Here is a 15222-nt window from a genome sequence, read left to right on the forward strand (position 1 = left end):
CTTTCAGAGTTCTTTTCAGAGTGCTCTTGCTGAGACCGACACTGCAGTGTGCGGCCCAGGGGCCCAGGAGGACCCGGGAAGGAAGGACACAGTTCCCACTCCAGCTCTAGGGCTGGCAGACCACTCCTAGGGAGGTCCAGAGGGATTAGACAGGCTGGAGGAGGGAGCTCTCAGGTGGAAAAGACACTTGCAGATACGCTTTGGGGATTCCTTCTGTCACGGTTTGAATTGCTTCTAAGGCTTTCCACATAACTGGTGCATTAGACAGGCCAGGAGCCGTCTCTAAGTTGGACAAAGGTACACATACCCTTAAAAGACTAAACAAGAAGCCAGGTGTGGCACACACCTTTAATCCCAGCACTCGGGAGGCACAGGCAGGTGGATCTCTGTGAGTTCGAGGCCAGCCTGGTCTACAGAGTGAGATCCAGGGCAGCCAGAGCCAAACAGAGAAACCCTGTCTTTGGGTGGGGGTGGGGCGGAGTGGAGGCTAAGCAAGAGACAGCCAGGCCTGGAACTGCACACCTGTCATCTCAGCACTTGGGGAGGCTGAGGCAGGAAGATTCCAAGTTTAGGGTCAGTGTAACTGCCTACAGTTAGATCCTGACCAAAAAACACATAAAAGTAACAACGCCCCCTCCCAAACTACTACTGAGGTAGGTTCAGAAGGAAGGAGCCAGGGAGTTGGTAGGTGACCAGCTCTGCTCAAAATTAGGAACAATTATCTTTTTGTCTGGGTTCCGCAAGTCCACCTTCATTTGATTTTCAGAGAGGAGGCAGCCACGGGGCCTCGCAGGACTCTCTGCTACTTGTGGTCTATAGGGCAGGAATGGCACAGAGCTGGCAGCTTACTGCCACACCCTCTTTCCATGCAGGGGTCAGGCATCGGTAATGGGCTACCACATTCCTTCTGATCCAAGCTTAGATATAGTCTTCTCAATAGAACGAGCGGTGAGCACATTTGACGAAAGTACACAACTCCTAAGATCTTGGTCACAGGCGAAGGAATCTGTCTCGTATCTGAGCCATGACATGTTCTAGAACACAAGTGTACACAGGGCCCTGGGGCCAAGGTGCTATCTGAGAGAAGAGTTTCCTTTGCTTGGGACATTCTCTGCTTCAGAAGAACATTCACAGGAGGTTTAAATCCTTAGTTCCGGCCCGTGGAGACTGCCAGAGCAATGAATGACCCTTCTCTGAGACTCTGACCCAAGTCCCATCAAGAAGTCTTTTCAAATCTAACTTCTAAATCTGTTTCCTAGTGAGACCCACATGGGTGTCAAGGGGGAGGCCACAGTGAAGGAAAGCATACCTATGCAGTACTTCATCCTCTTCAAGTTCAAAGAACTCTGACGCTTGCTTTGGAAACAGAGAAGAATAAAAGTTAAAGACTGTAGGCTGTGGATACACAAACTTTCATCGTAGTGCAATATACATGACAAAAAACTGAAGGTACAAAACCATGTTTATAGGGCTGCAGAGCTAAGAGTGCATTTGTTGCTCTTCCAGAGGACTCGGGTTCGATTCCCAGCACCCACATGGTGGCTCACAATTGTCTGTAACTCCAGTTCCAGGGCACCTGACACCTTCTTTTGACCTCAGCAGGCATCAGGCATGCATGTGGTGCAGGGACATGCATGTAAGCAAAACACTCACACACACAAAATAATAAAATGATTAACGAAAACTAAAACTACATTTATGTGGAGGAAATACTGTGATTGCCTAATGATGACTTTCGCTTAAATGAAGGTTCCATGCAGCATTCACACAATAAATATAGCCTGCGTACTTTTTAGGTGAAAGTCCAATTCTGAGCACACACATGGCCTTAAGTAAACAAACATTTGGGTCCTCGTGAAGGTGACAATTGTTGGATAAATTTTAAAAGGAATGGAGCCAGGCATGGTAAAGCATGTCTTTAGTCCTAACACCGAGGAACAGAGGCAGGGGAATCTCTGTGAGTTCAAGGGAAGACTGGTCTATATACCAAGTTCAAGTTTCAGGACCGACTGAGGTATAAAACAAATAAAAAAGGGTCCCAAGATTTGTGTTTTTGTACAGTCTCACTATGTAGCTGAGGCTGGCTCCTCCCATGCCTCAGCCTTCCCAGTGCCCAAGGCCTCAGTCAGACACACCAGCCAGTGACGTCATTGAGCTACTCCACAAAATTTAAGTGAGTCATTCACCAAATTAACATGCATTCATCAGGGCTCCCAAAGCACTGTGCCAGGTTTGAACCATGTGAGGCATGGTTCTTAGTTGCCAGAACCTTTCAGTTGACTACCTGAGCTAATGTGGAGCTTGGCACACAGAAATGCTGAGTGTAGACATGAGCTTACACTGTGTCCCATGGAAGCAGTCACTGCTCTTGGTAGGATAGGCTAGCACTGGACCTCAGGCATGAAGTGTTTACGCAGTGGCATGGAGCACTGGGTTCAATCCCCAGCACAGCACAGACCAGCTGTGGGAGCACACACCTCCAATCCCAGCACTTGGGAGGCCATCCTCAGCTACATGGTGTGCTAGAGTCCAGCCTGGGATACTCAAGACCTAATGTTAAAACAGTAGGAGCACATTGTGGAGTAGAATAAAAAATTATATAACAGCTACTAATTAAAAGTCATTAGGGCCACTGAGAAGTTACTCATAAGTAAAGGTGCTTGTTGCCAAGCCTGAAGTCTGAGTTCAATCCACAGGACCCACTTGGTAGAAGGAGAGCCGATTCCCTTGAACAATTTGTATGTAATTAAAACATAAGTGAAAATAAGAGCCAAGGGCTGGGGATGTATCTCAGCGGTAGCGCTCGGGCTTGGCACTCAAGGGGTTCAGTATCCAGCAAAGAAACCAATCAGCTCAGAAACATGGAACAATGAGACTGCCCGGCTACAGTTAGCCTCGGCTCCTCGGGAGGCTGCGGCAGAACGGCTTTCCACTGGGAGTTGGAAACAGTTTGGGCAAAATATAAGCATGAAAATCCCACTAGATATCATACTTAATTTCGTATTGGTTATACCATTTTTTACAACCATATTTCAAGAATATTATCTTCCTACATAAGCACAGGAATTATAGAATCTACTGATAAGTTCTACCTGAAAATTCAGAGAAACTAGTGAAAAATCTGGATTGAGATTGCTACATCCTTTCACAAATGTTAGATGCTAATTATACTATTTCTAAAAAATCAGCATCATGTGCCGCCTACTGTGTTCCGCTGAAAAGAACACATCACCTATGCAGTGTGACTAAAGCGCATAACCTACGTTAAGTCACAGAAAAATGTGAGCAAAGATGACATTTATAAAGCAATTGGCCCGCACCCTTCCAAACTGTTAATGTGTCACCACAGCTAAAACATGTTAAAAAGTCATCAACGTTGCTAAGCTAACATGTGGGGGTGGGCAGATGAGGTGAGGGGAAGAATTTGTAGAGAATTTCATGCTGTATTATCTCAAAACATTTCCCCAGTAACTACAAAGGGAAGAAGAGAATGCATTAGAGAAAGGGACAACTTAGCCAAGATATGCATCTAAATTAACATAACCTGTAAAGAGAGGACAGAACTCACTCCACAAAGTTGTCCCCTGACCTCCATGTGTGCACAAGAGCACATGTGCACATAAATAACACACATGAGTAAATTAATACCACCTAGAAGGGCCAAACAGATATATTCTTCTAATTATCATATACCAACATCATTTATGCAGCATTGCCTTAGTATTTAATCTTTTGAAATCGAGTCTTTAGTAGGTAGCTCTGGTTGGTCTAACTCTGCTGTGTAGACAAGGCTGGCCTTACACTTGCAATGATCTTTCCACCTTTACCTCCCAAGTGCTGTGATTTTTCTAAAATTAAAACTGCAGTCGTTAAGCAAATCCCTGCTCTTAGAGAATATGCGCTTCAGTATGAAGGGGCCAAGGGACACGGCATATGCAATATACTCTCCATGGAGAGAAATGGATAGATAGGGCAGTACCAAGGGACACGGCATATGCAATATACTCTCCGTGGAGAGAAATGGATAGATAGGGCAGTAGAGAGAACTAGAGGGTGAAGTAAATGCAGAGAGAAGCTAAAATCGAATGAATCTGGGCAAACAGTGCATAGCAGTATTTCTGCACTGCTCCTAAACGTTCCTATTCCATTTTAAATCATTTCAGAAATAAAAAGTTAACCACATGAACCCAAGTCAAAAAAACAGGCCTCTTCTTATATATAAGAATGTGTCTGGGGGTTGGGATTTAGCTCAGTGGTAGAGCGCTTGCCTAGCAAGCACAAGACCCGGGGTTCGAGCCTCAGCTCCACAAAAAAAAAAAAAAAAAAAAAAAAAAAAAAAAAAGAATGTGTCTGAAGTCATGAGCTGAATGTTTAAATAGTTACAGAATAACAAACCATCTCATTAAAACTCATCAGGTGACCTGTGACCTCTGAGGAGTCAGAGTCAGGTGTGGTGGTGCGGCCCTATAATAATCTCAGCACTTGAGTGGGTTGAGGTATTAGAATAACAAAGCAGGGCCAGCCTGAGGTATAAGGCCAGTCAGCGTCCTCTTCGGAGGGCTGTGGCGTGCAGAACACAAACTCAGCTCCTATCCATCCACATACTTGGGGCTGTGAGATTCACTCACCTCACCGGGCACTGTTGAGGGGCACAACCATTTCTCCAACAACATGTCCCAAATTTTTTCCAAATTAATTTCATTGACTTCGGCTATTTCTTTAGCTGCTGCGTGAATATCTAAGACAGTCAAGACAAAAAAGTACAAAAGTGAAAATGCAGGCTTCCGGCACATGACAACTAGGAATCAAAGCAGCGGCTCTTCCGGGACCAGAACCACGAAGCTTTGTTCCCACCGGGATAATCTTTGCCAGATGAAGTACGGAGTCTTTCGCTTATGCTGGGGTGTTCATAGAGGCTCACGATGAGATGTGCTGGCTTTCCTACTGCCCTTAAATATTCCGGAACGTTCAACTTGTGGGCTATGAGCACGGCTTCGGTACCCGAGCGCCGGAACTGGAGGTAAAGCTTCTTCAGCAAGGCCTGGGCTTTTTCACGTGTCTCATCCTTAAAACAATGCCAAAGGAGAGAAAGCCTTCTGTGAAAATCTCAAGGGAGGATGGCACTCCTTCTTTTGCCTTCATGGGCCCTCCCTGCTTTTTCTGCACCCTAAAACACCCATCATGGCAACTGTAGGCTTTCTTCTCCCTTCTGGGTCCTGGGATAAAGGGGGGATGAGATTGCTGATCAGCAAGCATGGTTCAGACGCACCTGAGATGGGATGTTTTGTAGCCATCTTTCAGCCAAATACAGACAGAATTTCAAGCTGGTCATCTTGAAGGGGCCTGGAAGGACAAAGGTCTGTGAGAGAGAATCCTCTGAGACGTTACCAAAGCAGCAAAAACTCTAAAATTACGAACACCCAGTAAAAATAAAGCATGAGGGAAATGGGACAGCAGGGTACAAGACAGAAACCAAACCCCACAGAGATCCTTCACAGCTTCCAGTCCACTCCTGGTTCCTCACTAAGTTTTCTATGGATGTGGGGGCAGACAGCATCAGACCATCCACACTGCCTTTTCGAATCTTTTCCAACAAGGTCTGAATGGGCCCGATGCAATAGACTTGGGCAGCTCACGACAAACTCTTCAAACACTGGGACAGAGCAGGAGCTTCCGGCCAGCTCTAGCTGATGAGCACTGGGAACTGAAACCGATGACTGGACAGAACACCTGCCCCGCACGTACAAGACCTGGGATCGATCCCCGCACTGCAGAAGAGGACACAGCCCAAACCCAGACTGCCAGCCAGCACGGCAAGTCCCAGGAGCGAGTGCCGCGCACCTTCTGGGATCTCCTGGGTGAGGCTGATGGCGATGGCCACGGCCCACTCCGGGTTGACTATGGACAGGAGGTAGGACTCGATGGTCTTCGTGAGCTTATCCACTTCCTTGCTCATCAGGGCTGATGACCTGGCTTGCGCTAACTTCAGCAGCTTTGGCTTCAGGCGTTTTTCAAAGACGTGTTTGGCTGTAGACACGTAGAGAGTATCTAGGGAGAACTTGGGAGAGAAGGAGAAAAACAGTGGGGTGGGGATTAGCTTATGCTCCCCGGGCCAGGCTCAGGGCCCATAAACAGGAAGCCCCTTAGGAGGCTCCACCGTTACCTTCATTAGCTTAGAAATCAAGAGCAGGGTTGGAAGCGACTCTTCACTGAGCTCTGAGGCTGGAGAGGGAAGAAGGATAGGTCATGTGAGAAAAAAATTAGTTGGCTATTGAATAAAATACCTAAGAAGTTAATGACCATACAGAGAATTTTCCAGAAGTTCTGTGCTGTGCCAAACAATATGAGGTGAAAAGGCAGTCTAGTCTGGGCGGCTGGAGGTAGGGTTGTCACGTGCTCCAGCATATACTGGTGTTCCAGGTCCACTGGGGGCGAGATTCTCCGGTATGACTTCAAGTGCTTCAGAAGATTCAGAGCCTGTGTGGAAACGTACAAGAGGCCTGTGAGGGTCACCCTGTCCTGGCACATCTGCACCACGTGCACTTGCTTGTGGCACCTGCCACCATGCCTGCCAACCTGACCACCACATGCACGTGGTGGCACATGTATGTGCCTGATCCACACACTCTACCAAAACCAAGTCCATTTCTAGTTTTCCCTGTATGGCTGGCTCCTAAAACATGCTATATGATCACTAGAGACATCACATCCAGAGGAACAGAGGAGGGTACCATCTGGCACACAGAATAAGACTTGGGCAGTTCTGGACAAACTCTTCAAATACTTTGGAACAGAAGTCAAAAAACACTGAAGTTGGAAGTTTTCATTTTTAATTACTCAACTTATCTTTGAGGTAGGATCTTATTATGTTTCCCAAGCTAACTCTAAAATCTTCCACCTATATAGTAGACAGAAAGTGACCAGTAATCCCAGTATTGGGAAGGTAGAGATGGAAGATCAAGAAATTCAAGGTCAGCCGGGCAGTGGTGTGGCATGCCTTTAATCCCAGCACTCTGGAGGCAGAGGCAGGCGGATCTCTGTGAGGTTGAAGCCAGCCTGGGCTACAGAGTGAGTTTCAGGAAAGGTGCAAAGCCACACAGAGAAACCCTGTCTCGAAAAACCAAAAAAGAAAAGAAATTCAAGGTCAGGCTGGAGGCTCAAAGGTTAAGAGCATTGGGCAGCTCTTCCAGAGGTCCTGAGTTCAATTCCCAGCAACCACATGGTGGCTCACAACCACCTGTAATGAGATCTGGTGCCCTCTTCTAGTGTGCAGACATACATATGCAGGCAGAACATTATAAATTTAAAACAAGAAAGAAATTCAAGGTCAAACTTGGCTACACAACCAGTTTGAAAACAGCAAGCCAGGAAGGTAGTGGTGCACGCCTTTAATCCTAGCACTCGGGAGGCAGAGGCACATGTATCACCAAGTTCGAGGCCAGTCTGGTCTACAGAGTAAGTTCCAGGACACCCAGGGCTACACAGAGAAACTTTGTCTCAAAAAAGGAAAAAGAAAAGAGAAGAGAAAGAAAGAAAAGCAGATTGAGCTACATGAGACCCTGTTTCAAAGAACCAAAAACATGGGCAGGTAAGATATCTCAGCGGTACACACACACTAATGTTTTTTAAAAATGGAAAAAGCAAACATCATTAAATAAACAAAAATAATAAATGAATAAAGCAAACTAAGGGGTTTGTCAGAAATAAGTTGGGGAGGAATAGTGGGGTAAAAATGATCAAACTACACCGTATCCACGCATGAACCCCCCAGACAGGATTTCTCTTCTAACAGCTCTGGCTGTCCTGGTATTCACTTTGTAGACTAAGTTGGCCTCGACCTTGGCTGAATTCTTCAAGAATTAAAAATATTACATTAAAAAAAAAAAAAAAGAAAGAAAATTAGCCGGGCGGTGGTGGCGCACACCTTTAATCCCAGCACTCAGGAGGCAGAGTCAGGCGGATCTCTGTGAGTTCGAGGCCAGCCTGGTCTCCAAAGCGAGTTCCAGGAAAGGCGCAAAGCTACACAGAGAAACCCTGTCTCGAGAAAAAAACAAAAAAACCCACAAAAAACAAAAACAAAACACCAAAACAACAACAACAAACAAACAAACAAACAAACAAAAAGAACCCGGATAACGTTCTTAATATTATAATAATTATAACATTATACTATACTATCATAACAAACCAAAGCACAGAGATGAGTTTCAGTCTTTAACATACTTTTATACCTGAGTAATGTTCACACTGGTTATCTTTTCATTGGCTTGTTCTATAACTTTCAGTACAACTTCAATCATCTCATAATCATACGGGTCCAGCTGCACAAAAAGCAGAAATATGTCAAAACATGAGAAGACACTGTCACGCTCACATGTGCTTTATTTGGTAGCCTTCACTGGTACAAACAGCAAACACAAGCAGGCACCGAGGCCCAGGCTGCCCTTCACAGCTCAACTCTCACCTCTAAAACTACCTCCACTAGGCTAAGCGGCGGGCGGCGTTTAAAATGTCTTCAAGGGGAGTTTAAAAAGCTGTACAAGGCAATACTTTTTTGGTGACAGCAGATGCCTCTGGGGTGCTAATTACACAGAAAGAATAAACATATGGTTAAATTTTCAGTTTTTTAAGAGTTTGAAACTGAAGTCTCGTTTGTTCTACTTATGATGGAAATTAGAACAGGAAGAAGGCTCCCTTGGAAATGACTTCACCACAGCGTGGGCCTTCATGTTTGAGCCTCTTCAGGGATTCCACCTTAACTGTCTTCCTAATGCAAGGATTAACTGAATGGTATCTGTACAGGCTTATAAAAAAAGACGTGTTCTCTTTGCCCCCGCTTTCTGCCCACACAGCATTTTCATGTTTTAAATGCCGACTAAAAGTACATAATTATCAAAGTGGGAAGATGGGCCGTCAGACCTAGGAGCAAGTCTGTAATTCCTGGCTGACTTCTAGGCAAAATGTAAAACTGAAATCCATCTTACAGTCTGATAACCTTATTTCTCCTGGTACCTACCTTCCAACCCCCCAAACTACCTCTTAACTTAAAAATACCAATTTGCAGAAATTTTCATAAAAAAAAAAAAGTAGGAAAATACATTCATTCAATGTAACTGTTGATAACACTGAAATGTATAGTTTAAAGTTCTACTCATGAAAGGCTGGTCCAATGCCAGTGTCTCCCCACCACCACCACCACAGTGGGGTATTACACAGGACAGGCACTGGGCCACACACTTACTGTGGAATGGTACTACACTGAGCTGTTAACATTTATCCCACTCCAGAGAGTAGGACCCACAGGAAATTTCCCTTTAAGATTTATACTTTCTTTCTCATTTGATTGTTTGACAAAGAATGTTTCCTATTAAAAAAAATCTGAGTGGAGCTGGTCAGGCATTTGCTGCCAAGCCTGACAACCTGAATTCAACCCCTGGGTCCCACATGGTAGAAACAAGCTGTCCTCTGACCTCCTCATACATACTATGATGTAAAATGTGGTGCAAAATAAATAAATGTAAGGTGAGAACAAACAAAACCCGAGAAACCAAGCATGGTGGCACACACCTGTAATCCTAACAACTGGGAAATTGAGAAGGAGTTCAAAGTCATCCTTGGCTACACAGCAAGTTCCAGGACAGCTTGGACTACTTGAGACCATCTCAAAGAGCCATATACTGAGGGCAAACAAACAGACAGACAAGTCTGGTGGAAACGCTGCTTTATTTGGGGGAGAAAATGTAGGACGGGAAGGAAATGCTGTGTTCAATAGACTGCTGTGTGAAAACAAAGAACTTAGGGCTAGAGAGAGCGCGCAGTGGTCGGGAGCCACTCAGTGCTCTTGCAGAGGGCCCGAGGTTTCCCTGCACCCGTGTCAGGTGGCTTAAACCAGTTACTGGTGGTAACTCCAGCTCCCAGTAAACCTATGACCTCTGGGGCAGCAGTATCCCCTCCACACACACATATACACACACAGACACACAGAATTTAGCAAACTGGTGGCACACATCTATAATCCCAACCTTGAGAAGTAGAACCAGAAGGCTCAGGAGTTTAAGACTATCCTTAGCTACATTCTAAGCTTGAGTCTAGCCTGGGCTATGTGGGACTCTATCTTAAAACAAAACAAAATAAAACCTGAAAACTTCAGGACTTAATATATCCAGTTGTTAGTTATAGAGGATCTCACCAAGACTGCTCCATTCCCCACTCACCTACCTTATAGAGGATCTCACTAAGACTGCTCCACTCCCCACTCACCTACCTTATAGAGGATCTCACCAAGACTGCTCCACTCCCCACTCACCAATCTTATAGAGGATCTCACTAAGACTGACCCACTCCCCACTCACCTACCTTATAGAGGATCTCACCAAGACTGCTCCACTCCCCACTCACCTACCTTATAGAGGATCTCACTAAGACTGCTCCACTCCCCACTCACCTACCTTATAGAGGATCTCACCAAGACTGCTCCACTCCCCACTCACCGATCTTATAGAGGATCTCACTAAGACTGCTCCACTCCCCACTCACCTACCTTATAGAGGATCTCACCAAGACTGCTCCACTCCCCACTCACCTACCTTATAGAGGATCTCACCAAGACTGCTCCACTCCCCACTCACCTACCTTATAGAGGATCTCACTAAGACTGATGACCAAGTCCTTTGTGCTTGTCAGTAAAGGAATCATCTCAGTAGCTTTGGCCAAGAGTCTGGAATGCTGCTGCTCTGTGGACTCCGGGCTGGCATCTCCCTGGCTCTGGTTGTTAGTATTGTGGAACAGGGTTTCAACGAACAACCGAAGGGCTTCGTCAGAGTCCAGCTGAAAGGTGCTGAAAGGGGCAGGAAGTTACAGGCTGATCTCAAATGTTTCTCAGCAAGGGTTCTGACAGACAACTCAGGTCCACACGCCTGTCACTCAAGTCTTTTAACCTTGCCATTGTCTAGCCTCATAATCAGAAAAAGTGTGCGTTATCAAAGCTAAATACTGCTGTTCTTTCTTTAAAAGGGGTCTTGATCAGCAGCTGGGGCTAGAATGGAGCTTGAGGTAATCCTCCTGCCTCAGACAATAGTGGGGCCTATACTACAATGTCTGGTTTAATTATTGTCTTTTCAAACCAGATAGTCTAGCTGGGCTAGGCAGTACATGCTGGTAATGCCACTGGGAGGTAGTCAACTGGATCAAGAGTTTAAGGTCATCCTGTAAATTCATGGCTAGTCTAGAGTACATGAGACTCTATTTCACACAAAAATAAGTAATAAGTTACATAATTTAAAAAAGGCCTTAGTTGGTATAGACAAAGTAACAACTGAAACACCCCCTCAGGCCTTTAGAATGAGACAGTGATCCTTTAGTCTGCCACGCATAATAATTGAGATATGAAGGAATGCTTTAAGAACCATCACAGTCAAGTCCCCTGATATTCTAAAAGCCATCTAGCTGGGCACGGTGCTGGGGTGGTTCCCATCTGTAATCCCTGTGTTTAGGAGGCTGAATCAGCAAGACCACAAATTGGAGGCCAGCCTGGACCACCACAACAAAACCAAATGAAAAATTTTAAAAGCCATCTGACTTAGTTCACATGGACTGCCCCAGGCAAAGTGTCACTATCAGTACCAAGGCCTCTGCAGAATGACTGGAACAAACTTAATATTGTCATGGCTACTTAAACTGCAGGAAAGGGGGCAGTTAGAAAGCAGCACTCACAAGTCTGCCAGGGCTCAACTTTGTCAAGCATGGCAGACATACCCCACCAGCGTTTGAAGTTCTCAAAACTGAAGACTGGATAGTTTCATTCCCATGCTCTGAGTCAGTGCTACTCAGAGCTCTGGGTATCTTCTAGTCTTTGCAGACTCAGCATGGAGAGAGTCAGGGTCATTACTCTTGTCCCCTAAGGAAGGAGGGACTGATGAGATGCTTGGCTGCTGAAAGAATACTCCAGGCAGATGTTATCAGTATCTTGGGCACTGGGGATAGATGGGGTATGGTGCAGTCAATGTGCTTGAGGAGATGGATTTGATCCCTAGCACCAAAACAAAAGCAAAGACTCAGCTCCAGGCCGGCATAGTGATATGCACCTATGATCCTAGCACCTGGAGATGAAGGCAAGATGATCAACAGTTCAAGATCAGCCTCAGCTACACAGCAAATTTGAAGCTTTTGTGGGTTACAGGGGGTCCTAACTCAAAAATAAGCAATAAAATCCCCATAATCCACTTATCTATTGCAAGTCAGAAAGGGGTGAGAGCCTTTACTATTTGAGAAGCAGTTACATATCATTTGGCTGACCATGACCGTATCACACAGTCCCCTCCGTCTGAGCCTCTCCTTCCCCTCCTCATCTCCTTACTTTGTCCAGTGTGTCCATGCTGGGTATTGCTACGAACCGCAGAACTATGAAGAAGGAATTCAGCTAACTATGGCAAAGCTATTACCTGGAAGGGTCAAGTTTTTTCCAGAGGAAGCCAAGGCTCAAGGAGTACTGGTGTTATTTGGCTTTTGACTACATCAGCTGTTTTCTGCTATGAATTTCATGAGTGCTATCATAGCTTCCTCAATTGATTCTTTTCCTAAGAACAGTGTGGACTGACCATTCTTTGGAAAGTTTCTCCCAATACAATCAAGGTAGGTAGATTCATTTGACACCCCTCAGATTAGCATCTCTCCCAGGACTATGGGAGAGATCTCAGGGTAGGCACCAGAGAGGAACCCGACCCAAGCTGGCTACACCAACAGCATAGATACATTAACATGTAAAGATTACCTGCAATATTCCAGAATGAGGCTTGTGTCCATATCTATGTTATTAACAAGAGCTTTAAGGAGGTCTTTCTTGGTGAGGAAATTTTGTCTGAAAGCACGCTGAAAAGAAATCTAGAAACAAAGAATACAAAATGAACAAACCTGAACTTCTAACTGAAAAGTATCAGAAATAGAGCAACCTCACAACACGCCCTTTTACTTTACTATTATGCCTCTGTGTGTGTGCCCTTGCTGCAGCCAGTGTCTGAAGGTCAGAGGACCACTTGTGGGAGTCAGTTCTCTCTTACAACGCAGGTTCTAGGGATGAAACTCAGGTCCTCTGGCTTGGTGGCAAGGATCTTTTCTCACTGAGCCATCTGGCTGGCCCTAATTCTTTTTATCATGCTGTTCAACCATCGCTGTGACACCTGAGGCATCTTTGCCATCATAACCTCTCCCTGCTTCAGGGAAGCCTGATTGTTAGTGTTGGTGGAACCCGTCCCACCGTTGCTTAGGAATCAAGTCTCAAAACACACAGCATTTGGCAATGGTTACTTTCCTGATAAACAATCTATTTGCAAATAAAATGTTTCATGTCTCATTTTGTAACCTAAACTGGCCTCAAACTCACCATCCTCCTGCTTCGGCTTCCCAAGTACTGGGGTGACAGGTATGTGTAACTGTTACTCCTTAGTATTATTTTTAGACAAGAAGCAACAGTAACATGTATTTGTAATCCCTGCTACTCGGGAGGCTGAACAGGAGGATCTGTTTAAACCAAGTCCAAGACTTGAGCAGCATAGCAAAATCCTATCTCCAAAAGAAAACAACAAAAACTCGTAACTAAACAACAGATGGTATAAGGCTGTAAGTTAAGTCTGAGAGAGTATAAATGTCGGTTGGTACTAGACATACATACTATAAATGAGAAACCTAAGCTGGTGAAAAGTGTCAGGCTCCTTCTAACATTATTAAAAGAAACATCAAAAAAATAACACAAAAAGACCCTTATTTCTTTTCTTTTTTTGGTTTTTCGAGACAGGGTTTCTCTGTGTAGTTTTGGTGCCTGTCCTGGATCTCACATTGTAGACCAGGCTGGCCTCGAACTCAGAGAGATCTGCCTGCCTCTGCCTCCCAAGTGCTGGGATTAAAGGCATGTGCCACCACCTTTTTTCTTTATATACCCCAAAGTAATGGTTGACAAGATCTTTGTCATATTCTCAGATTAGATAATTCTCAAGACAGATTAAATATCAAAGTACTATGAATACTCACACCAAGTTTACCAAGACGAATGCCCCACTGAGCATCAATACTGATTTCATGGAACCGAAGTTCTGTTTCAATATCCTGATAGAGATTTGCCAGCTGAGAGCCCACCAAAGATAATGCCTAAAAAGTAAAAACAAGTTCAAATAGTATTAGTTCTAATACATTTTAAGGGATCAGAATTCTTCTGTTGTTGTTTTTGGTTTTTCGAGACAGGGTTTCTCTGTGTAGCTTTGCGCCTTTCCTGGATCTCGCTCTGTAGACCAGGCAGGCCTCGCCTTTCCTGGATCTCGCTCTGTAGACCAGGCAGGCCTCGAACTCACAGAGATCCGCCTGCCTCTGCCTCCCGAGTGCTGGGATTAAAGCCGTGTGCCACCACCGCCCGGCCGTCTAATACATTTTAGATGAAACTCAGAAAGCAGGGGAAAAAAATCAAAGCCAGGAGCAGCAGCGCCTGTGTGATCCCAGCCCTGAGGAGGACTCCCAGCCCTGGGGAGGACTGCCGAGAGGTGAAGGGCAGCCTGGGCTGGAGAGCATCTGGTAGCCAAGCTGCACACAAGACTCTGTTTGAGAACAGAAAACTCATAACCTTGGGCTGAGGACATGGCCCAGTGCTAAAGCATGGTGCAACATGTGTGCAGGCCTGGATTCAATCCTGAGTCCTCACACTCCCTAAACCCTATAAACCTTTTTGTGACTACAGTGTAAATGGCTACATATTGGTTTGTATGGTCACAACTCCTTTTTCTCAAAGACTTATTTTATTGATTTTAAAGATTAAATTATGTGTCTCTCTTTATGCATGTGCATCTGTGCACTGGCGCTCAAGGGTGCCGCAGGCATCAGATTCCCCTGAAGCTGGTGTTACAGGGGGTTGTGAGTTGCTCAATGTGGAATCACATTCCAGTCCTCTGCAAGAGCAGTATGCACGCTTGACCCCTGGGCTACCTCTTCAACCTCTGTTTTCATTTATATGTGTGTATGTCTCTGTGAGTGTAGGCCACAAGTGTGCAGGTGCCTGCAGAGGCCAGAAGAGGGTGTTAGATCTCCTGGAGCTAGAGTTAAGGCATCCGCGAACGGCCTGGCATTGGTGCTGGGAACTGAATTTAGTCCTCTGAAAAAGCAGAAACTGCACTAACTGCTGAGTCCTCTCTCCAGCAACACCCCACATACCACACATGGACTTTTGAGACAGTCTCAGGTAGC

At 45.3% G+C, this 15222-nt stretch overlaps 1 protein-coding gene across 1 annotated transcript in view; it reads right to left on the bottom strand.

The window, feature by feature from the left end:
* Positions 1-15222, bottom strand: part of Kntc1 (kinetochore associated 1) — a 76392-nt gene that overhangs the window by 13281 nt on the left and 47889 nt on the right. Inside the window, exons 42-52 of the mRNA XM_036171531.1 lie at positions 14023-14139; positions 12770-12879; positions 10633-10837; positions 8232-8321; positions 6306-6477; positions 6164-6222; positions 5842-6058; positions 5270-5343; positions 4855-5065; positions 4629-4738; positions 1310-1356 (exon numbers count right to left, since the gene is read on the bottom strand). Of these exons, the coding sequence (XP_036027424.1) occupies positions 1310-1356; positions 4629-4738; positions 4855-5065; positions 5270-5343; positions 5842-6058; positions 6164-6222; positions 6306-6477; positions 8232-8321; positions 10633-10837; positions 12770-12879; positions 14023-14139 (1412 nt within the window). The remainder of the gene's footprint in view (positions 1-1309; positions 1357-4628; positions 4739-4854; positions 5066-5269; positions 5344-5841; positions 6059-6163; positions 6223-6305; positions 6478-8231; positions 8322-10632; positions 10838-12769; positions 12880-14022; positions 14140-15222) is intronic.

This window comes from Onychomys torridus, chromosome 22, assembly GCF_903995425.1.
Source record: "Onychomys torridus chromosome 22, mOncTor1.1, whole genome shotgun sequence".
In the NCBI taxonomy this organism is placed as follows: Eukaryota; Metazoa; Chordata; class Mammalia; order Rodentia; family Cricetidae; genus Onychomys; species Onychomys torridus.